We start from the raw sequence: 25495 nt of genomic DNA on the forward strand, positions 1-25495 counted from the left end.
AGGCCCTTGCTCGTAGCACATGGTGCTCTGAAGGCGGCAGAGTGCGTAGCTGGGGCAGGTCTATGGAGCCACGGGTTTACCCCCTGTGTTGCCTGGAACAAGCTACTGAGGAAAGAGTATTAAACCCCGTTACGGCACAAAGATGTGGGGCATATTTATGATGAGCTTTAAGTAGCTCTCACGGATCCCCTGCGACAGATCCTCTGGGTTTTCAGGCACGGTGGTAGCTCCAACCTGGTGCTCAAGAAAGGCTTGTGAGTGCAACCTCCCAGAAAGCCACCAGGGAGGTATCTTGGTAATTTACATAGAATCCTCCTTTACATAGAATTTCTTCCTGAGACAAGACAGTTGTGTTCCTGAACTGGTAACGCAGCTGTTAAGAGAGGATCATCAGCTGATTAATCCATCCAGGGGACTGTAGTGATGTGGCTGTGTGTCTTTTGGCAGTCGTGAACAGAAATTGGGAGAGATTCCCAGTTCACAAAATCAATAGACACTAGAGTCTATTCTTCAAGACTGTAGATCGCATATATAAAACTACTTGGAAACCCTTTTGAATCTCAGATAGATAGTTTTAGCATGGTCTTGAATTAGTTCTTCCTCTAATATGAATGAAATGTCAATTGAATTTGGCATACTAGTCTGATTTTATTGAATTTAATGGATTTAACTGGGTATGTCCCTAAAAGTCTTATCTCTGTAGTATTTCAAGAGAATCTTGGGGTTTTTTTATGACTTACTGTTTTTTATTATTTAGTAATTCGCATCTCACTCTTAACTGTTTTAAGTGAAAGCAAAGCAGTGTATACTGTATGGATAAAATGGCCTCACCAAACAAAAACAAGGAGGAGTTAGCCTCCCTCCAATTTTTCTTCATTGTCCTAATGGTTTGCTGCTGGTCCTCATCTGATATTTTTAAAATATCCATGTTTTATCAGTTGTGTTAAAATAAAGCACATTTGGTATAGTTTCGAAAGTCACTAATAATTGGAAAGATCTCTTGTAGCCCTAGTGATATTTTTTGATCTCCTGACTTTTGCATACAGAAGAATTGTTATTATCATCTGAAACAAATTTTGTAGTTTGATATATGCAACTCAGAGTTAATCAAATTGCAGTGTCTTCATATCAATGCAAATTATTTTGACATTCAGAAAATGTTATCACTTTTTAAATTGTCGTAAATATTACTATCCATTTCATCAGTATAACACGACCATTTATATTGATGTATTTCAGGATGAAGAGATATGGCTTTTACATTCATTTGTACCCAAATGTTCTTGTGCCCTGCATATTCCTCAGGCTTCACCTTTTGGTTTGGCGTTTTTTTCAGTCTACAGCTGTAGAAAGTAGAGACTTGCTATTGAAAAGAAAAAAAAAAAACAGAAAAACCTCAAGTTAGTTGTCTTCCTGGCATTTGTTTAATCCTGAAGTGTATAGTTAGTCCAACTTGCAGTGGACTTCAGCAACTTCTTACTATACGGGAATTTCTTCGACCATAGGACATAGTTCTGCAGTTTTCATCCCATTGAGTACGAAGGAGAGTAAAGGTGACACTCATTTCAGAAGATCTTGTAGGTCTAATACCTTTCAAAGCAAGGAATATATACACATAGGAGGAAAAAGTCACTAATATTTTAGAAAATCTTTTTTCTGGCAGTCAGTATCATTCTCATGAAACTTATTTAACACCTCAGCAAAATAGACTCTGTTTTACACATGAGCACTCCTACAATTTATTCCAAGCCTACTATTGTTAGAAAGAAGAGATGGTCGTGATTTTTTTTAACCTTTTTTATCTAAGTAATCACTTTTTTCATCTTGAGTGGGTTTAAACGAGTGGGGGGAAAGTAACAAATATTTGGTGAGATTTGGTAAAATCAGGGTAACCTAAAGAATCAGTTGAATTGGTTTTGAAAATCATAATTAGCTCCTTTCAGAAACACCTGCATTTTGGTGCTTATTTTAAAGGTGAGAATGGTGGAGTCTTTCGGTCAGCACACTTCAGAGAAAAGACGCCGTCTTGTGCCTCCTAACATTTGCGTTTGCTTTTCTATTATGGCAGAACAAATAAAAAAAACAATTTACCCCGCCCAAAAAAACCAACATCTGCTTTTAACAAGATTTAAATCCTTCTGAGCAATGTGAAGGACTGAATGTGGGTCAAGTTCAGTAGAATTACCCCTGGCAATCCAGCTCCAGCGCTCATTTAAAACGCACGTGACTTAAAAGCTCTGTGGAACTGAAACACCTATTTATGGTTTAAAAGAAGAAATGAACAAAGAAACAACCCAAACAATAAAATACACACAAAAAAAAAAAACCCAACACTAACAAAAAAACCCACCTTTGTATCTCAAAATTCTCATTTCAGGTGTCTTGTAGACAAATCCTGGTTCCAGATGCTAGCCTGGTACAGTGTGACTGAGTGGCAGCAAAGAGTTGGCAAGGTCCCTTCCCCAAGGATTAGTATTTGTAAGAAGAAAGATATTTTAGCTCAGTCAAAAAGTGAACAAAACAAATAAGGACTCCAAGATGGGGATTCAACGTCCAGGCCTTCTGATGATATAATTGAAGCGGTTTTCCTCCTGTTGTGTCACAAATAGCCGTTCTGTGTATTTCTGGGTGTTTTTCCAGATGATGAAATCAGTTTACCAACCCCCAGGGACCATTGGGATTGTGGCATTTTCTCCTGTTTAGGTTCCTATAGAGGTGCCAGGGAAAAGAGGAGTAGAATCAGTAAGTGCATGAAGAATAATTACAGTTGAAAATAAAGGCGTGTTATTTAGCTCTGGCTTTAGGACTGTATAGCTTTTAACCTATCAGATAGTTTATATACCCAATAAAAAAAATAACACATTTCTTTTGCCTGTGAGCAATACAAAAGCAGGGGCTCTTGGATCCATGAAAGGGAGCATAAATAGTGTCTCTCCTTTAGGGACAAAAGCGCCTGGGCTGTAGAAAGTAAAAATGCTTTGCTGTCCCTTGGTCTTACCAAGCAAAGCATGCAAAATAGCGTAGCTGAGAAGGAAGGAACTTTTCCCAGCGCAGAAACCCAGTGTTGTCAAAAGCACCCTGGTTAGTTTGGCTGGGGCCCGTGATTTCAACACCACTTTAAATATGAAATATTTTTGTCATGGAAAATCAGGATTGCTCATCTCCATCCCTGCTCTAAGGTCATAAAGGATCTGGGGCCATGAACCGAAACTTGATGAGAAGTCATCCCCCAAGAGCCACGTGGTTCATCCCAGCTTTTGGGGCGGATCTTCCATTCAGGGAGTTGGGCTGGGAGGTCTCTGCGTTCCTCCCTTTGAGATGAAGGAGACAGGCACAGATGTGAAGACAGAGATGTCTCGGGTCCTCGCCTGTTTGCTGGTTTTCCTGGCAGGCTGCTGGGGATGCCAGCACCACGCCTGCCGCTGCGCCGGCAGGGTCTTCATTTGTCAGGAGAGCAAGGTGGTCCAGGTTCCCCGGGACATCCCCGCCAACACCACCGAACTGTAAGTAGGGAGATGGGAACAGTTGCAAGCTGCAGCCTTGCTGCTAGCTCTCAAAACAAACTGCTGCTTGGCAAGCCAAGGGTCGGGCTCGCAGGGAGTCGCTCGGGAGACTTACGCCAGCTGTTTGGAGAGCACAGCCCTTCCTCTGACACTTGCTTAATTACATCTCAAAGCTCCTCTCCATTACTCTGATCGTGCTCATTTTAAGATCTCTGTTAAGAAAAGATGTGGTACGTTATAATGCAAAACGCAGACTAAATTTTAAACAAGCTTCCTTGGTGCTGTGACAGTAAATTGAAGCATAAAGCCTAAGCGTTCTTTACAGCTTGCTTTAGCATTGTCGAAACGTGTCGTGCAACTTGTCTGCCCCAAACAAGTTGATGATGAGTGTTTGTTTGTACTGCGGGTGCTTTCCAAAGGCTTGTGCTTGTTTGCCAAGAAGCAACTTTACGTTTTCTTTTTGAAATCACGAAGGCATTACAGAAAGGACGCTGATAAACATTCAGAGAGCGATCCTCCTCTATCTGAGAAGCAGCACGACTGCAGTTGGGGAGAGTGAATAACAGAAAGATACCATACTGCGTTACTCAAGGAAGGGTTTTATCTATCTTAAAGCTTCTCTTTGTTTTCCATAAAGTAACGTGAGCAATCCTGTATGACAGCTGTTTTCTGTTCAGTAGCACAGGCGAGCAAAAGAGCTTACGCAATGGCGAGTACGTAACTGTGCAAAGCGATTGTTTTCATTTTAACTTTTTTTAAAGCAAGTTATATCACCCTTTGCCTACACCCACAGCCGTCTGACATCGTTACAACCTAAAGCAAAAAAAGAAAGGAGTAGTCCCGGATAAACCCTTTGATTAATAAGTGGAGTGGCAAGTTTGGAGGGAGGATACAAGGAAGAGTGGTATGTCTCCAATTGGAAAAATATACCCCGTCCCGATTTTACACACCACAACATATCTGTGGTTACTACCTCCCAGTTTTCTTAGGGTAGACGTTTTGTTTCGTTCAGAAAGAGGAGTTATGCTCACTGAATAAGTAGACTGAGGTAAGAACCTTATAAAAATGTTTGAATTAACCACAAAAGGTCAGTAAAAGTTTAAATCATTCTCGCAACTACAGGGAAAAATAATCCATCTGTGATTTAGGTCATCGAAATCCTGAGTGAACTGTGTTCCAGGCATACACTGCTAATTTTGTTTCATTTTGCTTTGATTGTTGCTTTAGATTACACAGTTAAGGTCTGCCTTCTAGGGATTAAGAAAAAGCAGTTTATAATTATTTCTGCAAAGAAGTAGAGTTTTATACTGCCCAAAAGCACCTGTTAGTAAAATGGGATTTGTTTGCAGCAGAACCTTGTTAACTTCTCGAGGGTTTGTTGAGGCTGCTGATCTGGGGGCTCCTCAGCACGAGCGTGCCTTCTGTGAAACAGGCAGACTACCACCTTAGTGCCACTGAGAACAGCGATCGAATCCTTTCTTCTGGCAGCGCTGTGCAAATATCGGAGTTGGAATCTCTAAACTTGACTCTCTTCTCACTTAACACCAACTTTTGGTTCCTCAGGAGGTAATTCTGGTCCTGTTCAACCAGGGTAGCCCTGGGACTGCTTTCAGCATGGCTTAAGAATTTGTCCATGAAAACTACGTAGAGTTGCTTTGAACATACCGAATGTTAGTGTTGCTAAATCCAGATCCATTAGCTGAAGAGCTATTACGCGACAGATAAACGTAGGTTTTTCCTTCAAGGTCAAAGGGATCTAGAAAGGTGTCTTCCTACGCATGTCTCCGCTGAGTGCCCAGAGGGGTGATTTGGGTGACTAAAATAGACTTTACTGGTCCAGGCGCTGTTGCAAATGCACTCTTGGTAACAGGAAAAGTTTGCTTTATGTTTTTTCAAAAAGCCTCAATGAATCAGAAGTGTTTTAAAATCCATGTAGCAACTTGAGCGTAGATGGCCACCATGTCTAAGGACCCTGTATAGGACACAAGCACAGACTTCTTGCTAAGTACATCTCCTGCAAGGTACATTTTTCACGTAAGAGCTCATTCTGGGAGTGCCGGATGCAGCTGATGTTCATTGGAAGCAAAGGAGGGGGTTTTCTTCAGTACACTTAGAGCTCTTCACCTTCTCTTATGTGGTCTTGATAGCTTTCCTAGTGCCTTCTTGATGTTGAATAACATGCCGGTGAAAGCGTTGGAGAGAGAATAGGAGCCTGATAAGCCTCAAGCACTTCTCCTGTTGCTGTGTGTTTCTGTTCCGCTACAGCTGTTTCTTAAGTTGGGACGCTGGCATGTGGCAGCCAGCTCTGTCACTTGGTAAGAAAACTCAGGATAAATGTAAAAATATTGCCCTCAACAACCATTATCTCTGCTGTTTGCCATGGCTGATTTTTTTTTTTTTAACTTTATTTTTTGAGGGTTGGCCACTGACACACGCTGCCGTGATGGGTTTCTTTGTGTCTGGTTTGCCAACAGCGCGAGCTTGTGCTCCACAGTGAACGTGAGCTCTGTGGCACGATAGAGGAGCCGGGGTGTTGCTCCTGGTTGGATGAGCGTCTGCTTTAGCCGAGGGTCTTGCAGAGGGGAGGGCCGGCAGCCTCTTACAGGGAGGGATTTCAGTTTGTACTTACCATGTGGAAACAGAGCAAAGATCAGAAACCATGGGTTTTCATTACTCTTCTTGCTGCCACGTCTACTTTTTCACTTACAGGCCAAAATCTCATGAGACGATAGTCACAGCTTGGTTTGTACCTTGCTTCTTTCAGACTTGCGAGCGCTCTGCAGCTGGCGTGCTGCGAATGTTTGCAGGGGAGACTGTGGTTATTAGCTGTTTTGCTTCATAATCTTTGACTGGAAGAGGAGTTGGATGGAAGAATTTTTGGCTTTTATAAATAACAGGGTTTAACGGTTTTAAGCAGTTTTAAAATCCGGTGTCAAGCTTTGTAATCCATCCTTAGTATTCACTAAGATTTCTTTTAGTCATTAGAGGTCTTGCTTTGAGGAAGTAACGCAAACAAAAATAACTTGTTCTCGGAATAGAAGGGATTCTTCTTAAGATTTAGCAAACTACTTTAAACAGAAGCATATGAATATCAGCTGGGAACACAACTCAAAATGCCAGGAAAAGCTTAGTCATTCTCTTACAGCAGCCTTCCTTGCTTCTGGGTTGCTCGTCTCAGCAGTGCTTGAAATCGCTTCTGTGGTACCCAGGGAACCAGAAAGCTCTACCCCAGCAGCCAGGTGCAACCATTTGGGCAATAGACTATATCTCTGATTTGGCAAAGCAAAGCCACAGTACAAGACAGCTTAAGAAAAGAGGTGGAAAAGGCTGCTTGGTCCAATTCTGCTTGCAATCCTGGAGTTACGCGAGAGAAATGTTAATATCAGCATTTAACTGCATCCTGCGACTAGTGCTGGGATAACAAGGTATCAGGAAATAAAATTTGATGGTGTTGTATTTGTTACAAAGAGAAACTGTCTCCAAGTCAGTTACTTTCCTAATTTCCTCCTCCTCCTAAACTTTACTCCCTTGATGTTTACCCCTCTTTTGCTGGCCTACAAGCGCAGCAGCTGACAGCTGCATGTAGATGTTGACCAGTTGGTTCCCTCTGCCTGTTTCCACACCGTGGAGACGATATACGAAACATCTCTTGAGAATGGGAGCTCCTCAAAGAAAGCTTGCAAACTTGGAAATGTGACTCAGCTAATTAAAAGGAATTGTTTAACGTGTTAGCTTGCCAGAGGCTTCAGCAGGAGAGTGGTGCCAGTTTTAGAAAGGAGCAGCTGAGACGACTGAGATAATCGACAACAGATACGGTCCATCATTTGGCACCCATCTGTCAAAGTGCTAAGAGGAAACCGCAGGTAAAATAAATAAGACCTAGGCTTGATCACGTGGTGTTTTGTATTTTAAAACCCATTCTCTGGCTTCACTAGCCAGTTTAGCCATCATCAGAGTGGTTTAGAGGTATGTTATAAAGAGTGGTTTCTCCCAAGCATCTGGAAACTATAAGCAGTGGGGTTTCTTACTTGCCCTCTGCATAGGTGTTTTTCTACAGTTGCTCAAGGATATTTATTTTAGACTATCAAGTCAAGGCTGAGTAGATGTCTGACCACTAAAACAGTGGCTGCCTTGAAATAGCAAGTTCTGCATTAGGTACTGAGTCAGACGGGCTTCCTTGCGGCAGAAGCTGTATATGATGTGAACAGTAGCTGCAACACTTATTGAGAGCTGAAATTAGGAAATTTTTTTATGCTTTCACACTTCAAGTTGAAACTACATTGAAACCTGCAAACAATTGCAGTTTCTTGCTCAGGTGTTTATACCGGTGGAGTGACCTTAATCTAAGGCAGGCAGGTTGTGGGGAGGCTAAAGTAAGCTAACAAAATGAAGACCCATGAAGCTTTCAAGTCCTTGTGTTATGCTGGCTAATCAATCACATATTTAATCAACAAACCCACACCAGAAGGGGATGAGAATATTTGCACATCAGAGCATATTCAGAACATATTACATGCTCTCTAAAGATTTTTCTCTTTTTTTTTTTTAATTTAAACCAGCTTTTTTTCTGCTAGAGTAGAAAAAAATCTGCAGATAGTGCTACATTCTTCTCTTCCTGAATTTATGATCAGTTCACACTTTGATGCAGAAAGCTATAGAGGTTGCTGTACAATCACTGGCTGTATATTGGTGGAGTGGTCCAACGCTTATGCTGGATTCTGTATTTGACATTTTCATTGCAAGGATAAAAAGAAATAGGCAGAGCATAAGAGAGAAAAAAGAAAAGGAAGAAAGTGACACTAAAGAAGGATAAAAAACTCTGCAGGGCAGATCCTCAGCTAGTATAAATTACAAAGTGCATATCTCTATAGAAACGTCCAGTTTCCAAAGCTTCAGGAGGTTTTCAACGCAAGGAGGTGTGCTGCACGCGATAGGAGTTGCTCTGCAGTGCAGTACTCTCTGCTGGCTTCCTCGTGATGCTATGGCAATAAATACATAGGCATGACTTTCGCCTGACTTATAATGGCTGCAGCTTGATGCGTCTATGAGAGATGTACGATCGAGTCTGAAGATGTATAGATGTGTGCATATATATCTGATATATCTTTGAAATCAAAGCGCAGTCACTTAAAATTTAATGGCAAGTATATGACTTGTTAAATCACTAAGCTTTTTGCAGGGACGCATGGTGAAAGCCAAGAATTGATTTCGTGTGCGTGCAGCATTGAGGGGGTACCAGGGTCTTTGCCAGCTGATGCCTTTCTTTGGGGTCAGCTACAGAGAGACTCTCCCGATGTACAACTTCTGGCTTTTCTGGCCGCCTCTGTCTCGTGCACGCACACAGAAACCAGAGGACCCGTGTCACATCCCCACATGTCTCCTACCAGGCAAAATGGGTTCCTGGGGCTGGTCACCTCCATGTCCCACGATATAGCCTCTCCGTGAGACATTTTAGATGTATTCTGCTTCACTTTGTGCAAAGAATGAAAACTTGCCTATTGAATGAGATTGTCATTAATGTTTTTCTAAAGTGTTTGGAAGATTAGACTAGTCGTTTGTAGGTGTTACATTTTCTTGCCTTGAATTAGGGTGTCTTCATCTTGGGTGCCTCCCCATTCAAATCTTGTTTCATGTAATTATAACCGTGGAGAGTTTGACAGTAATGTTATTCACAAGATGCAAGCTGGTAAATACCAAGATTTAGTCTAGAGGCACAGCAAGAGAGAAAAGTCCTGGTAAGATCAGAAATAAGTAGCTTTTAAACTAAAATGTGGTTAAAATGGGGAAGTTGGTAAGCTAGGGGACATTTCAAAGTAGGATGGAGGCCTTTTACATCTCGGACAAGAACAAGAATCACAAAACAGACTTGAGGAATCATGAATTCACCGGTGTTATGCAGCAGTTAATTTCCCTTTGCTCTGAATGATATGCCACGCAAAACTCTTCAACTGTATGGATGATTTCCTAGCTTCATTTACTCCCCTTACTACAGCTTCTCACAACTCATCAGTTTTCACTGCACAGAATTAAAACGTTGTATTTTAGACTTTGTTGCCTTCGCTTTTTCTGATATTAAAATGTATTGACTTCATATCTCATCCCACCCAGGGAGACCAAGACACTTTGGCTCGGGGAATCCTGTCGATACTCAAATGTGACTGTTGCTAGCTGGGAGAGCAGAGCAGAGTTAGAGCTATAGGGGAAAGTTCTGAAGAGTGTTTTTAGGAGTTTGAAAGACATTAAAGGGCTTATGTGTTTCTGTTGTGGTTGTTCAGCTTCGACGGGTTGCCCTCCCATCCCTTGCATAGGGAGCTTGGGGTATTTCTGCAGAGGCAGATGCAGGAAGGGCAGTGTGTGTGCCCCTCGTGCTCTGACCCAGCGGGGTACAAGCTGCTGTGCTCTAAGAGCCTCAAAGCCAGGACAACTCATTCGTTATCCCTGTATCTGCATTTGTCCATGCAATATGCTTTCAGCTCCTCACTCGGGCTTATAAGTGACAGCTTGAGAATTTGAGTTAATCGTTTTCTGGATCTGGCTCTTAGCAAAGTCATATCAGCATTGCAGTCCTGAAGCATAAAGCTTATTATCTCCCTCAAAGCCCAGGCCATGCCTCTTAAATTAAAAAAAAAAAAAATTAAAAAAAGACTTCTCAACTCCTCGATCTTCTCAGCAGCATTTCTGAGGTGTAACAGAGATCTCCAATGGAAGATGTCTTTAAAAGCTCCAAATGGAATTCCTCTAGAAGAGCATCACACACAAAATGTGTTGTCTGATAAGCCACCAGGAAAGTCTGCTGTGCAGCTCAAGGGCTTCCTTTGTAGATGCCAAGGGGGTCTCATGGGGCTGGCATGTCACTGAAAATAGTGGGTATGTGGAGAGCTTAACAAGGGTGAGAGAAGAGAGTGGATGAGGGAACGCCACGAGAACGGAGAGAACAGTTGCCCAGAAGAGAGATGCCAAGTGAGTACACATCCCGCAGGGCATAGCTGCTCCGAGTGCCAGCGGTTGGTGTGCAGGAGGGCATCCCGCAAAGCCAAACCAAATTATCTGGCATAGCAAAGAAAAATAAACAAACCTGTTAAAGGCCCAGCTGAGGACCGCAAGAAATCCATGCAAAGTTCAACATGCCTCAATCTCTTCTAACCTGATGGCTTTTTAGTTAGTTCTGCTTAACTTTCCTGAGTGTCCTTGTGCCGGCAAGCTAGAAGATAATTGAGGTAGGTTCACAGCTAATTTAAATTATCATAGCTTCGTTAACTTCAGTGGAAAGAACTAAGTTCATTTTCACTGTCTGGCGATGAGGACCTCTGTCAGGCACGTGTTGTTCATTTTGGCAGCAGCCGATTGGTAATTAATATGTGTGTGTGTTTGGTAAACAAGATACTTTGGGCACAAAAGACAGGTATTATTTTTCATCTCAGTCTATTAGTTTTACACAGTGAGGGGCAAGCACTTTGGTAGGAAAAGTCACTTTTCTTTGTTTAAGACCTTGACCTTTTCAGACAAAACCTGTAAATTATTTCACACACTTTGCCTGTAGTTTGATTGGACTGCTCTTATTAGCAGTGAAATTTAACTCATTAAAATGAAGCTTATTTCAAATTATAGGTCAGAGTCAAGCCTGGATTTCATACAAGAGTATAGAAAGTTATTTCTTCTAATTGTCTTGCATACACTGTAATAAGGAGCCCATTTTCTGCTTTTACTCGGGTGCAGCTTCCTTGATTTTGGGTGTCTAGAGTCAGGAAAGCTTGTGATTCGTTTGCTTTTTCTTAATGTTTTCCTCCAAACATCCTTAGGTGTTTCAGGAGCTTAGCCTGGAAAGTATGGATGCTTCTTATCTCCCATTACCTTATCAAGCCACGCAAATGTATTTGCTCCTGGTTAGCTAAAGGAGAATTTACAGCCTGTTATTATAAGCAGAGGGAGATATGTTTCTTAGTGAAATGCCTTCAACCCAACTCAGTATGAGCAAGTCTTTTTTTTCCCCACAACTATATTTCCATAACTTTGGAGCTTTCTGAGCCCCTCTCTCCGCCTGGACTATCTAAATAATGCTATATCCTTGACTGTAACATATTCAGACCTTGCTATAGACAGGGCAGCCTCAATTTTTGACATATGCCCGCTGGGTGAGCTGCGGGCTGAAGCTTTCACCTCTCTCTGCTCTCTTATCTACCTAAGAATGCAGTCACTAGTCAGCATTTTAGCATATTTGCCTGGAAATCCCGTTTTGTGAACACCTATGGAACATTGCTCTGGTAACGGTCCTACTGACATAAAGTTTCCCCATAGCACATGTGAAGATGTACTTTCTGATACGAATCCTTGTCTAAATACAGTCAGTTAATTGGAATTAATTTGTAAATATTTATTTGTAAGAAATCTGTGAATGTTCAGTGGTTTTCCAAAAACACCATGGGCGTAAACATTGTAGTGTGGAAAACTTCCAAGTTTTCATTGTTTGATTCCTCTTTTGTATGAGAGTGGAGCAAGGAGGGAATATACTTTCAAGTTATGGTCAGCAGATTTATTTTATTTGAAACAGTAGTGTGCAATGAAGAACTGGATTGACTGCGTAAAAACTGGAAAAGGAAGTGGTGCTTGTTTTGTCAGGAGAGTTTCTGGTGTCCTGCATTTATGAACTGAACATAAAACTGTGGAATGCAGTGGGATACTCATAAAGCCTCCCCTCACCCTTACCCCAAAGCCAGATCCTACCCAAAGGAGTGAAGGGAATGGTGTGCATGCACACCCCTGCGCGTGTGCACAGCGTGCCTGTGTGTTGAACCTCTTCCTCCACCGGTTTGGCTTCGGGCAAAGAAGATGAGAATGGAAAACAGCAGCACGTATATGTAGCTGGAACTGATAAAACCACCAAGGTTCAGGTGGGAGAGAGTAGCAAAGGAAGCAGGGACCGTCTGCCTGTCCCTTTGTCCCAAAACCAGGAGCACGGGATGGGAAGAAGTGATACGTAGTTATTTGGGGTTGGTTTTCTTCACTGAAAAGGGTTGTCACGTGGGCAGGCTAAGCATTGTAATGGTTTTCTTTACACACCTTCTGAAAGCCTTTTGATGGTTTTATACCCTGTGCTGTGCCTTGTGCTTAGAAATGATCCTCGGTGTAACACTCTTCCCTACTCTTGGCTTTGGGAGGGCTAACTTCAGGGTAAGCTTTGATTTCTTTTTTCACTCGTACTGTCACATGACACAAATATATTCGGTTCCTGCCTTTACTAGCCTAATAAGAATTTTTGAGGAAAGAGCCTTTGTCAAAGGGCACCCTATTCAACGAGAAGCGCTCATGGCCGTGAGAGCCACAGACCCTCACCGAGGCAAGAAAGCAAATCTGGCTCCAGCAGTGGAAAGCACTGCCCATGCTGCTTTCTCTGGCAGCTCCAGTCTCTCCACTGCTGAAAAAAAGGACCACAGGTCAGCCGAATCCCGTTTTTCCTTCCTGTTAACTACCAGAAAGCAATCAATTCTGCAGAGTCTTTCCTCGGAGTCCAGTCTCCCGGCAGGAATATTTATAGACATACAGAATATTCTGAACAAGCAAGGTGTAAGGAGAGGGGCTATAAACGCCCCTGCTATGGGAAGACAGTGGGTTGATGCTAAAAAAACCTGCCTTGTCCCTGAAGTTTTCTTTGGCCAACAGAGCTGCTATGGAAATTTTTACTTTTCTTTTTTTGTCAAGTGGAGAGTCATAAAAGAAGTACAGACTGTGTCAGAAAATGACAGCAAAACAAGAAATGCCCCGGCAGAACAACAACTCTCTCTAGGTGGAATTACCGGTTTGGGGAAATTCTCGCTGTATCTGAATCCCAGGAGCTGTAATTTTCTGTCTGCAGTATATTGTTGCCATGGCAGATGAAGCCCAGCCCTCATTCCTCAGTGCTTTGAAATCGGTGTTAGTGGCCCCTGTGAGGGAATACCCTACAAGAAAATCTAGGGTTTGATTCCACCGGCGTTTGTACACATCCTAATTGCTTGCCCAAGCAGCTCCGCTGCCTTCCAGTGGGACGAAGCGCAGGTGTGAAACTACCCATCTGTACCTATTTGCAGATTCAGGACTTTGTGCTATTGCCGTAGACAGGAAACCACTCTAGGGGAAAATAAAACGGATGTGGAAAGAACAAATGAAATAGGTAGCCAACTGTTTAAATTTATTTTAAATTATTAGGGGAGATTTTAATTGTTTTAATGAGCCATATAGAGATGATAAGATTTTCTTAGGGCTCACAAAATTTTCTATAAATATTAAGAGATTTCACAACATTTCTGGTGAGTACGTAAACATAATTTTATCCATTAGAGAAGCAGCAAAGCTATAGGATGTAAAGGACGAGTAATCTCCCAAGAGTACAGGGTAACAAATCAGTGGTTTAGCTGGGACTATAGCCCCTTCAAGACCTTATTCACCAGACCGTGCTCCTGTGGCAATATATTTCCCTATACAAAAGAAAAAAAAAATTACCTCTTGCACCTTCATATTCCTTTCTAATAACTATTTTTCATCATGGGAAGGCTTTATGCTCAGCAGCACGAAACACAGTCCTGCTGCTGTGAATCTCCGAAATACGGCAGTACAAAGTCATAGCTCTACTACTTTTTAATGTTTAAGTGATGCGTATACAGTTTCAGGGGTTTTTTTCTCAAATATATTTTTACTGACGTGGTACCTCTGCATCATCACCTTTTCCACTTTCTTTATGTCTCTATTTTTCTTGTATCATTTTCTGTCACTGTATTAGAAGAGCGGCATTTCACAGTAGTGTTACGGTCAGTAATTTAAAGACAGCTGAGGTGGAGATTTTTGTGGGCATTTCAATTACGGATAACTGTTGGCTCTGTTATGGTCAGTAGGGCTGCCTGTGGAGCACTAATTGGAAGGTTTTCACCCGTTTGTGAGTTTAGCTACTATCTGTGTATGTCTCCTTAGCTAGAACCCTTCACAAATGCATGAATGACATATCTACAGGATTATTTTTTTTATATATATTATTCATGTAGCAAACAATATTACTTTGGGTTCCTTCTATTTCCGTACATGTTATTGCTGTCTTATATTGGTGCGGCTGAGCATATTGCATGGGCCCACCGGGTCCCATGAGATCGGGTTGGGTTTTGATCACTTTAGCCTAGAAGTCAGAGCACGTCCATCCCGGGCTTTACAGGAGCACTGCAGGGGCTGGACACTCAGGCCCAAGTCCCCACGAAGCGCCCATCAAGGAGCGCTTGCCCTTGGACCTATTGATGCCCTGATCTGGTGGGGACAGCCTCGTAGCTTCGGGGCTGTGGACCAGCAGCAGCTAGGGCTTTGCCATTTTGTCTGTCAGAGGTATGAACGCTGTCTAGAAGAAATGTTCCAGCGGCGCTAGAAAACAGGGAGACTGGCTCTTTGTTCAAGGCTTTGAAAGACTTTATTTATTATTTTTTTTTCCCCCTCCACGTCAGGCTGCCAAGAGGCGGCCTTGGTTCTAGGTATAGATTCATCTGTTTAGCGTCCTCCAGGCTTGAACGCACGTAGTGGTGGTTATCAGCGAAAATAGGGAATGAGGCAGGGGGTGCTTCAGAAGTTCCTGCTGGCGCCTCCTTGAAGATTTTCTGCATTCCACAGAAAGCTTGTTAACCTCTGCTTTAGAGGGGTGGCAGGCTGCTATTTTTATTAGCAGTGCCTTACTTGGAGCTAGAGTACATCTTTACAATGTTCGTCGTATAAAGGAGTTTATACATTTCTGTAAAGTGCCCTATGCTAGTATCCTACTTATATGAACAACAGCTTTGGGCTTCAGCCTATGTTGCGTAGAAAGAACACTCAGGGTTTTGTTAGCCTGAAGTCAACTGATTCAGGTTGGCTCTTGATCCTAGAAGCCCACAGTCCCAGAGGCCTTAATCTTCAATAAGATGTCAACTGCTTTCCTTAAAACACTCCAAAGAAGGAAAAAAGAGCACCTAGACTATATGGAGGTCTACATTTCACCTTGACCATCAGTTATAGCAACAGTGTAGGAGTTTCCATGGTGTTGAGTTCCCCCAGTTGGAAAGTCCTTTTCCAATGTCAGTGTTTGTATTTCAGCAGCTGCTGTGACAGAAACCCATGACCGTGCTTCCTCTGTTAGCCTGCCTAACAGCATCCTTCCAAGTTATACTTAGGCTTGCATGGTCATCTGTATGTTCTTCACTCTTGTTGATCTTATTGAAGAGGTGATGATGGCAAATCCTTTCTGGAAAAACAAAGGTGTCAAACGGATCACTAACTATTCCATGCTATCTCAATTCTGAAATAGCAGTACTCATTATGTCAGAGGCTACTTCTGCCAGATAAAGGGATAATCAGCTGAAACATCTGCGTGTTTCAGAGGATTACCCTTGAGTGAAGGAGGAAGGAAAATCAAAAAGCACACACAAAGGCAGACAATATGTTTGTTGTGGCTTTCTATACTTTCACCGCATGTTATTTGTTCTTTTGTAACTCAATATATGGGCCCTAAATATTGGTTTGTTGAATTATAACAACAGTAGCACTTAGGCAAACGGCAACTTTTGCCAAAAGCGGCATAAAACACCCTTTTAAACACTGCAGTCTTATAAACAAAGCCCTAGGAAATAAACATCCTTTACAACTGTCAAACTCAGAGCAAACTTTCATTTTCTCATTGCCGAAAGTGTGCTTCAGTCTGAGAAAGTGAGAGAGAATGACCACTATCATGCCTACTCTTTGAACAATCTATTTGCGAGAATAGATATGGATGTTACATTAAAAAAAAAAAGTGGTGGACTAGTGAGATGAAATAATCAAAAGGGCTGAAATAACAAGCACTACATCTAACCCAACAGGTCAAGGGGTATAAATTAGTGGCACATTTTCCCGACAAAGTAATCAACTACAAAATTTATACATTCTCTCCTTTTTTTTGCAAGACCAACTCATCTTTAAAACTTGAGACTTTTTACCATGTAAAAACAGAGAAAAAAAAAAAAAAAAAAGGAGATCCTGCAAGGAAGCTGCAATTAGTATATAGTAAAGTAGTGATGCAGACCTTTGAAATTAACCTGAGGGAAAACGTAACAATTCTGGAAGGGTATGTGTGAAACTTTGCAATGACATTTCGGGTTCGGTGGTGTTGCTGACTGTCATTTTTGCTGGCCTTAAAGCAAAAGCAAACATGGTTAACCAAGCCTCTTGCCGCGAATTCCATCAGCCAGATAAGATGTTCAGCACTTAATGTACAGTACATTGGCTGATTGTGGATGTCGCCAGAGAAGAATGTGAGGCCAACTCATTTTTTTTGTTACAAACTCTGATCGGGACGATTCCATCTCCGCATAAAGAGATTATCATTACGTCGCTGATTGGTTAACCTCTGTTCCCATTTTTCAGGCTTATGCATGCGATAAAAGGTCCATCCAATACGTGATGAAATATCAGTGGAAGAGTTCCTGTTGATTTCCATTAGATTGTGCCATAATATTGGGCCCAGTCTTTCACTGCATCGCTTTAGCACATGGTCATCAGTACTGAAGTGTCAGCTAACAAAAGCCGCGGAGCTGTGGACGTTTTTCTCACGTGACGCGTGGATAGCTGTGTATATAAAAGGAGAGCACTAGACAAAGCCAAGTTCTTATACAATTTACACCCCCTTAATTATCTTCTGTGACAGCGAGTTATCATTGTTTTTAATTAAGCAAACGTCCTTAAGACGGGCAAGATGTGCTGCTTCATGCTTTATCCCTGCTGGAAATGTTTATTTCTGTTTTGAAATTTTAATATGCACTATCAGGGAGGTGGAAGGGAGAGGAGAGGTTTCAAGCACCCTGACATCCGGTACTGTATATTACGTTTCCCTAACTCTGTCCTCAAGGTGAACAGTCAAGATAAGGCAATGATCTGCAGCCCATCTAATTTGTTTTTCCATCATTTTCTTAAGTTGTCGTATGTGCAATAATCATTACGGTGTAAGTGACACTGCTGGGAAAATCAATTCTTCCTCACTGAATAGAAAATAACTTACACTACACTTGAATCATAATTGATATTTTGTTTATTTTGTCGGCCTCGCAGCTAACTGCTGACTACTTTGGCCAAGAAAGGTCTGCGTGTTCTGGCAAAGGCACCGCTTGCTATAAAACGTAACGAAATCTACTTCCAGTTGAAACGTAATAAAAGCCGCTTATGGATCTACACTGAATTTTCTGTCAGATGTTCGATATTATGTCCTTGAAGATTAAAAAGTCTCTGAATATTTATTAGCAAGATGGAAGGCTATTCCAGATAGGCTTTGAACCATGCTCATCACTGGGGCATGTGAATGACTTTCAGTAGTACATCTGTCATATCTTCTATTATTGTAAGATTATTATTCCCCTTTTGCTGTTTATCTATGATTCAACCACAACAATGCAAAAGACTCTTACGTGGTCTATGTGGGCACAAAGCCCACGTAACTGATGCCAGCTTTTCAACCTGAGGATGAATGGGAGTTAGCAGAGGTTATCAGCACCGTGCATTGTTCTCACACCTCTAGGGTGTCATGTGGTGCGCCAAAAACCTCTTCAGTTATATGGTATATGACAAAATAAATTCAGGGCTGGTAGTTTGTACTTGGCTAAATTTTAATAAGAAAGTGATATTGGGGGGGGAAGGGTTTTTTTAAGTGCTTTACTTTCCTGTGCAGTACTCATGCTGCAGAGCTGATGTTCAGAGTGTTGAGGATGAAAGCCCTGCGATGAAAGGGGAGCTCATGGTGATCTCCTGGTGATGAACAGTAGAAGCCCTGCACGTGCAGGCCCAGGCTGGTGACCTGGAGTCCATCTGAGACTTGAATACCTGTTTGGAGCCGCAATATGCTTTTCCTGGGTTTCATTATTGGGGAAGGAGGCCCCATGCGGAGCGGGGAACCACGCTGCTGGCACACTGCTGCTTGGCTCCTTGGTGACCCGGCCCCGCGTCAGCAGACCTGGCCCTGGAGCGAGACACTGCAGCTTCCCAGGAGCAAAGTCACTCTGGGAAAAACAAAACAAACCAACCAACCAAACACCAAGAGGAAAACAGGGTGCCTGCATGCAAATGCCCCCTCCCATTGCCAAAAAACCCGATTGCAGTTAATGACGTGCCCCTCACTCCCCTCCAGTGGATAATTCTTGGCTGACTGTCTGGGGGGAAGAGAACTCCTGAACGCTCTCCAACACCCTTTCCTAACTTAATTTCTGGAGAGATACTTTTCCAGTGATTTGAACAAGAATCTCTTCATCTGAGCATTGAATCTCATATATAATGAAGGATACTTTGTGCTTGTTTGCCTATTTGGTTCTATCCTCCCTGTAAATTCAAGCATTTATCCTCAGGACAAAGGATTCATTTCCTGATTTATTTCTTAATTTTATTTTTTTTTTCCTGTTGGGGAAAGGAAAAAGAAAGGGAGGTTGTGTTTATGTTTGGATAACCAGGAGCATTTTCAGGCTCGGTATCCAACTCCGCGTACAGCTGTTCTGGGAGAGATACTGAAAAGCTGCAAGTGGATTCTTGTGCCACCTTATCTCGTTTAGACAAGAGAAGACACCCCTTGGCTTATAACGATAAGGTACAGCCTTGATCGATTTGATCTGTGCTTTTGTCCTTCTTCATAATTTGAGCTATTGATTCTATTTATTAAAACTAATTTAAAAAACACAAGCCCTGAGTGCTCGGCTGTTCCAGATCTGGCTGCTCTGGGCAGTCTGATCTGAAGCTAATCCATTCATTGCTGATTTATTTTCCCTCTGTTTTCAAGCAGAGTTCTGTTCGGTGTTTCATTTTTTTGTCCTCTGTTTCTCTCTGAGAAGAAAGACATTTAATTTCACACCTCCAGTTACAGCAGGGGGGGTCTAGATTCCTTTTTCTGATATATGAAGTGAGCTCAGGAAAGTTTACCTGGCTCATATTCAGGCAGTTTTTGTTCGGATGGTGGCCCGCTGTGTATTGTTCTCTATTGTCTTTAATCAAAGCTCTGCCTTTATGCTAGAAAAGAAACCTGTGCACTTGTTTAAATGCGGTCGTCTTGCCATATTGGAGTTAACGGGACTTACCATGTTCCTGAATGAAGGTCCAGCAGAGGAAATCCTTTCCCTGCTTCTTCCAGGGAAGCACGGGTTTGTCAAAGAGCTTGGGGGATAGTTCTCTAAAAATAAATACCTTTATTCAGACTTAGAGAAATCAAATAAAGCCCTTACTATTAAAAACAGATAAAAAATAAAGCCTTAAGCAGCTAGGCACGTTTTAGCACCAAGCTGGATTTGAGTCTCTGGCCAAGGATCAGTATTTAGTAGCATTTATTTACTGTCAGTGCATTTTGCTCGTGATGTTTTTGAAACCTTCTTTCGCTTGGTTTAACGCAATTGTTTCAATCTTCAACCTCCAAATTCTTCAGGTGGTTAAAAGCTCTCTAGGAGTCCTGCTTGAGCAGGGACCGCGTGCTGTGCCTGCTGCGTCTCTCAGTGTTTGCTGCCGTACCATGTTCCTTCCCCAGTAAAAACACTCACAGTCTGTTCCTAATTTGTCCCGAGGCCCGCTTGGTCATCCTCTCACTCTACAGCCTGTGGTTTCTTGCGCAATATGTCATAACTATCAGCTGGAATCAATCAGACAAAACATAAGCCTAGATATCGTCATAAAGAAAACAGGCATAGGGTAATAGCCTCCGAAGCCTTCGTCTGCTTTTAAAAACGCTACGCTGTACTTCAGAATCAATATGGACACAGAGAGATGGAGTCAGTATTGCTGAATATTTCTTTGTAGGTTAGAAATGCCTTATGTAGTGCTGTGGGAAGATACCTTTCTTTTGACTTGAGAGCCACAGGTAGGGTATTGATTGAATACTCGCTGCAACCAACATTTAAGCAAAACCCCAGCTGTTCCGATACGGTGAGAAAGCGAAGCCTCTCTGCTTGTTTATGACGCAATCTTGCCCCAACACTTCACAGAGATGTTCTATAGCCCAGCAGGGATCTCCTGCCAAGTGGTCAGCAGCTCAAATTTGGCCCATCAGCACCAACCGAGTGCATGCTAGATCCTCTTTCCACGCTCCCCTGCCTTGCTCCCTGTCCCCCGGGCAGGACTATAGATAGCCCAGCAGAGGCAGATGAGCGATCACTTTTTCCACTGTAGGAAGGGAGCCCCTCCTTTGCCTCCTCTCTCCCTGCAATATGAGCCATGGCTATGGTAAAGCAGATCAAGTATCCTGCGTACAACAGGGATTCTGAAGAGCTGCCAAGGGTAGAGTAAGACTAGGGCAAGTGTTTAAGATGTATTACTACAATACTCCACTAGCCTCCAAGTAATTCCAGCCCAGGGGATTTCCTGAAATTCTTGGTGTTTGCTTAGTAACCCTAAATTATCTCTTCTCAAATTATTTGTACGTTCTACCCATGAGCCCACATCAGCTTCTTGCATCTAGGCAAGCTGCATGAAGGAGTTCTGGCAGCCCGCGTACGCTGCCTGAAGAGCAAGGTGTTCTTTTTTGCTTTGACTCTAGCTGCCTGTGGCCTCACCTCTGAGCTTTATTAATGGAAGAGCTGATAAAGTATCAGTCCTTGCCCACCCTCTCCAAGACATTTTGTAGACCTTTAGCATCCCTTTAAGCTTTCCAGGCTGGAAAGTCCCAGACAAATTGGTTATTCCTCTTATGGAAGCCAGTTCATGTCTTTGATCAGTCTTATTGCCCTTCTCTTTACCTTTCCTAACACCAGCGTACTCTTTTTGAGATTAAAGGGATCAGAACTGCACCCTCTATTCAAAGGCTAAGTGAACCACTGTTTTTTTTACTGTAGAGAAGGGGGAGGAAGGTTTTAGAAAAAGAGTGCGGCTAACAGGTCACACAAAGCCCTTAAGCATTTTGAGTACTATGAGCCTGAGTCTGGCATATAGCCCACCTCCCAAAGTGGGGGAGGACAGTAAGGCAAAACTTGAGATTTCACAGTGGCGGTGCATTTCCTCTTTTTTCACAAAGATTATCAAAATGACCTAGCAAAAGAATTTGTGGAGACCTGAAGCATTCTTTTAAAATTTTTATTATTAAAGAATGATATAGTGTTCTTGTCGCATTTATTTTGGAAATGTCTTGTAGAGCCAATTCTGTGCAATGAAACAGGAGTCTGAATGCAGCACTGAAAACATGACACCTGATTCAGTTCTGCCCTTTGATCTTCTGGCAAAAGGAGGGCTCTAATCCTTTAATTGTTTTAACCTAAGGAGCAACCCCTTCTTCTGTGATGTACAAAAACTTGTATTGGCTGTAAATATTGAAGAATACTTCAATGCGTCGCTCTAGACAGAGGTGGCCTGCTTCTGAGGGTGCCGGGATAGGTGATGTTTGCTTGTGCTGAACTGGGTATGTCAAGTGGCGATCCCCATTTTGGCAGAGCTGTCCCAGGCTGGCTGTAGTTCAGGTTCTTTGCTGCTCTGATGCATATCTCATCAGAGAGGTGTGTGTCTCTGCAGCTCTGCCTGGCTCAGGGACATCTTGAGTAGAGTGATATCTTGCTTTCATGTATTTATTAATTTTTTTCTTGATTGTCTGCCATCCTCAATGTCCCATAACAAAGAGTTGTGTAGCTTAACTACATGCTGTGTGAAGACAGAGCACCTCCTGCTTTGTAGATCTTCTCACCCAGCTCTTGTTTTACTACCCTCGTTATCATACGTGTTTGGGACCTTGCTCCTCACTCCCCTTCCAGATCGCTTATGGCTATGGTATGCAGGCCCCGTGCGGTTCTCCGTGGGATGCCATTCATGACCTTCCCTCACTCAGGTACATCTGTTATATCTATCCTTGTTTCTTCCAGTCAGGTGTTATCCAATTTTACACAAGACGTTGCCTATCACAGTCATTTAGAGGCCTAATGGAAGGATGTGTACGAAGGGAGCAGAAAGTCTAGGTTTCATCCACTGAGGATAGATGTTGGAAGGAATATATTTTCCCAGGGAAGCTCTTTCTTAGAGGTCTTTCATAATCTGCAGCTGTGCCATAAGCAGGTCAAGTTTCTCCTGTCTCTATTTCACTTTTCTCTCACCCTTTTCAGCAGGACCATGTATGTTCATTATTTTTAAGTGGTCCGTAGAGGGTTCACGTTCGAGAAGCACTCTGAAGGTGAAAGCACTAAGCACGTCTTTATTCTGACTGTAAGCCAGTCTTTCAGTTGCCAGTGTGGTCAAGCTGGCATCTTTCTGAAACAATAATACTCACTTTCAAATGCATTAAAGATCCATGCTTGACACCAGCGCAATCTTTGCACTGTGTGTTACTGGGAAGAGACCTGTCAATCTTAAAGGAAATAGCTCAGTTAGTATTTTTAAGGCTAGTGGTACACTAGCTGCTATGCTGTATTTATTCAGGATCATCATTGTAACATCTGAAAGTAAATCTATGGCTAGTGGAAGGTAGATAGAAAAAATCAGCATTTGCAGTGGCAAGCTAATCCTTGCTAAAATAATGGAAAACGTAATGTTTGTGGGGATTTTTTTAGTACAAGGAGAAGTAATAAGGATTCCTGGCCTTGTCATTCCCTTTATATCAAATCAGTGAAGTCTATGGGGAAGAGATCTCAATAACCGAGAAAGACTGTGAGGGAGAAGAGATGCTCTCAGGAGAGTGCAGGATGAAATTGAAAGAGTCTATCCAGCTGCAATTCATATCCCTGTGAATGTTTCCCTCAGCCATCTCTAATAGATGAGCTGAGAAAAGTTCTTGACGTGGAAACCGCGCAGCTAGGAGCAGCACCAGTGACATGGGGAATGCGTGGTGAGCAATGGCGGTAAGCGGAAACGTTTGCAGGACTTGAATAAAAAGTGCAAAGTGTTGCAGGTTGTACTGGATAAACCTGCTCTTGGCAGTTGTCATTACAGTGCGAGGACTCTCCAATGCTCGCCGGAGCCCGTTGCTCGTGTTAACCTCATGGGTGCTCCCCTTCTCAGTGTGCTGGGTGGTTCATCCTCGTGCACAGGCAGCAGCACTTCCAGGAGCCACCTTCTGCCTCCCTGGCAGCAGTCAGCTGAGACATCCAGACTAGAGGAAGGTACGATGAGAGGGGATGGATTAGTAGGAGGTTTTGCTTCTTTGCATGGTGCTAGAGTAGCAAAAGGCGGGGATTTTTCACCTTTGTCACTTTTAGTCTTATTTCAAACCGTAATTATCTGAAATGTAAATGCATGCTTCAGTGAGTGAAAAGAAGGAAATGCTCCACTCACCACAGTGGGAGAGAAGTGGGAGCATATGGTATAGGCCCAGCATATTTCTGGGTTTCAGTATGGTTATGTCAGCACAAGCCTAGCTGGTGCCCTGAGAACAGCGGAGTACGTGCCGTTCGCATCCAGGACCCCTCCTTCGGGAGATGCTGTTTTCCCAAGGCTGCCAGTGGAGTTAGCTGTGTTTGGCACACGCGCTGCTCTTTGGAAAATACAGCACGTATTAGATAGCAGAGACAGTATTTACTTTTACAAAGCTCATACTCAGATCCAGAGGAAAAAAAAGAGTACAATCAAGTCTCCAGCTGCTATTCCTTAAATTGTTTCTGTCTGCTGTGTCTTCAAGGAGTATCAGATATCTCATTACATCCTTCAAACAAGCCTTTGGATGCATCCAAATTAATCCAAATGTTTGGTGGGGACCCTGTTACTTATTAGGCTTTGTCTGCTAGTTAGGGAATGTAACAGCGAGTGTCTGTCTTTCTTTTCATTTTATTAATATTCTGTGATATTTCAGCTGTGTCCCATTAAGCAAGGTAGGTATAGTGCCTATGAGGGTATGGATGAGAAAGGAGGTAAAAAGCTCACTAACTCTTTCTTATGAATTTGTCAAGAAAGATGCAGTGACAGAGGTAAGTTATTTGGTGTTTTGCTGAACAACGATGGTTCAGCAAGACATTTTGCAGAAAAGCTTTCTCTTTCTCTTTTACCTTCACTAAGGCATCCAACCCAGAACTTAAGGAATTCGGTCTCTGTACAATTTGTCACAGTCAATAAAAATAGCATCATGTGTGGAGGGCCTGCCAACATAGAAAGTCTTGAGGTCTTAGAGGCAGAAACACTACACACAAAGAACGCATGTCACCTTTCTGCCGCGACCTCAACCGGTGAACAAACCACTCTTCTCTCCCTGCTGCGGAATAAGATCTTTTTTGACACGTTCTTGGGACAGGAAAAGAGTTGAAGTGGCCAGCTGTGTGTGAGCAGGATGGCTATTCTTGCTCTGAATCAAAAGAGGGGAAGAAAGTTTTGAGGACAATACCTAAAAAGCCCCCCATCCGGCTGGACTGTGGACGCTTTCCATAACCTTATTTGCCTTGAGAAGTTACAGACAAGAAAGAACACAAAGTAAAACGCTCTGTGCAAGAACAAAATACCCAGGTCTTGTACAATACTCCTTTTGTTAGGAAAGTACGCAGACATATTGATATAAATAGATGCAACACGGAGGGTGTGCTCAGTGTGAATAAATTTTTAATGGCTCCTCACCATAAAGATGGTTGCAGACATCAAGGTCAGATTTTAAGGAAGTTGCACGTTTATCACAGACTGTACATTTCTCAAAGGCCCATGTGAGTAAGCTGTGGAGAACGAGGATGTGCTCTTCTAGAAGTAGTGTAGTGTCTTACAGGATAATCGATACTAATAAAGTATAGCTATTTGTAAAAATAAAGCAATCACTATTTTCTGGCTCTCTGTAACCAGGAAGGGATAACTTCATTCACTCGTGTTATTTATCTTACACAAAACACTTTTCACAGCATGCCTTTGACATTAATAGAAGCAATTTCAACTGGGCTTTCAAGCTTACTGCTGGCCTTTTTTGTGGGTAACTCATTCCAGGCAGTTAAACTCTTCCCGGATGCGAACATGATAACTGTGATTCTGCTCGTAGGCCTAAAGAGGACCTGTTTGTTGTTGCAATTTGTGCTCAGTGGCGAACCTTTTTTTTTTTTTTTTTGCCATGTGTACGTCCTGTAGAGGAGTCCAGA

The 25495-nt window shown here is 42.6% G+C and overlaps 1 protein-coding gene across 3 annotated transcripts in view; it reads left to right on the forward strand.

Annotated features, from left to right (window-relative positions):
* Positions 1-3247: 3247 nt before the first annotated feature.
* FSHR (follicle stimulating hormone receptor) overlaps positions 3248-25495 on the forward strand; it is an 88105-nt gene continuing 65857 nt past the window's right edge. For 2 of the 3 annotated variants that reach the window (XR_010070172.1, XM_063328097.1), the window contains exon 1: positions 3268-3503. Coding sequence is in view for 1 of the 3 variants with exons in the window: in XM_063328097.1 (XP_063184167.1) it covers positions 3319-3503 (185 nt within the window). In the remaining 2 variants the exon portion in view is untranslated. Of the gene's footprint in view, positions 3504-25495 lie in introns of all 3 variants that reach the window. The other variant, XR_010070173.1, reaches the window with a different exon arrangement.

This window comes from Chroicocephalus ridibundus, chromosome 3, assembly GCF_963924245.1.
Source record: "Chroicocephalus ridibundus chromosome 3, bChrRid1.1, whole genome shotgun sequence".
Classification (NCBI taxonomy): domain Eukaryota; kingdom Metazoa; phylum Chordata; class Aves; order Charadriiformes; family Laridae; genus Chroicocephalus; species Chroicocephalus ridibundus.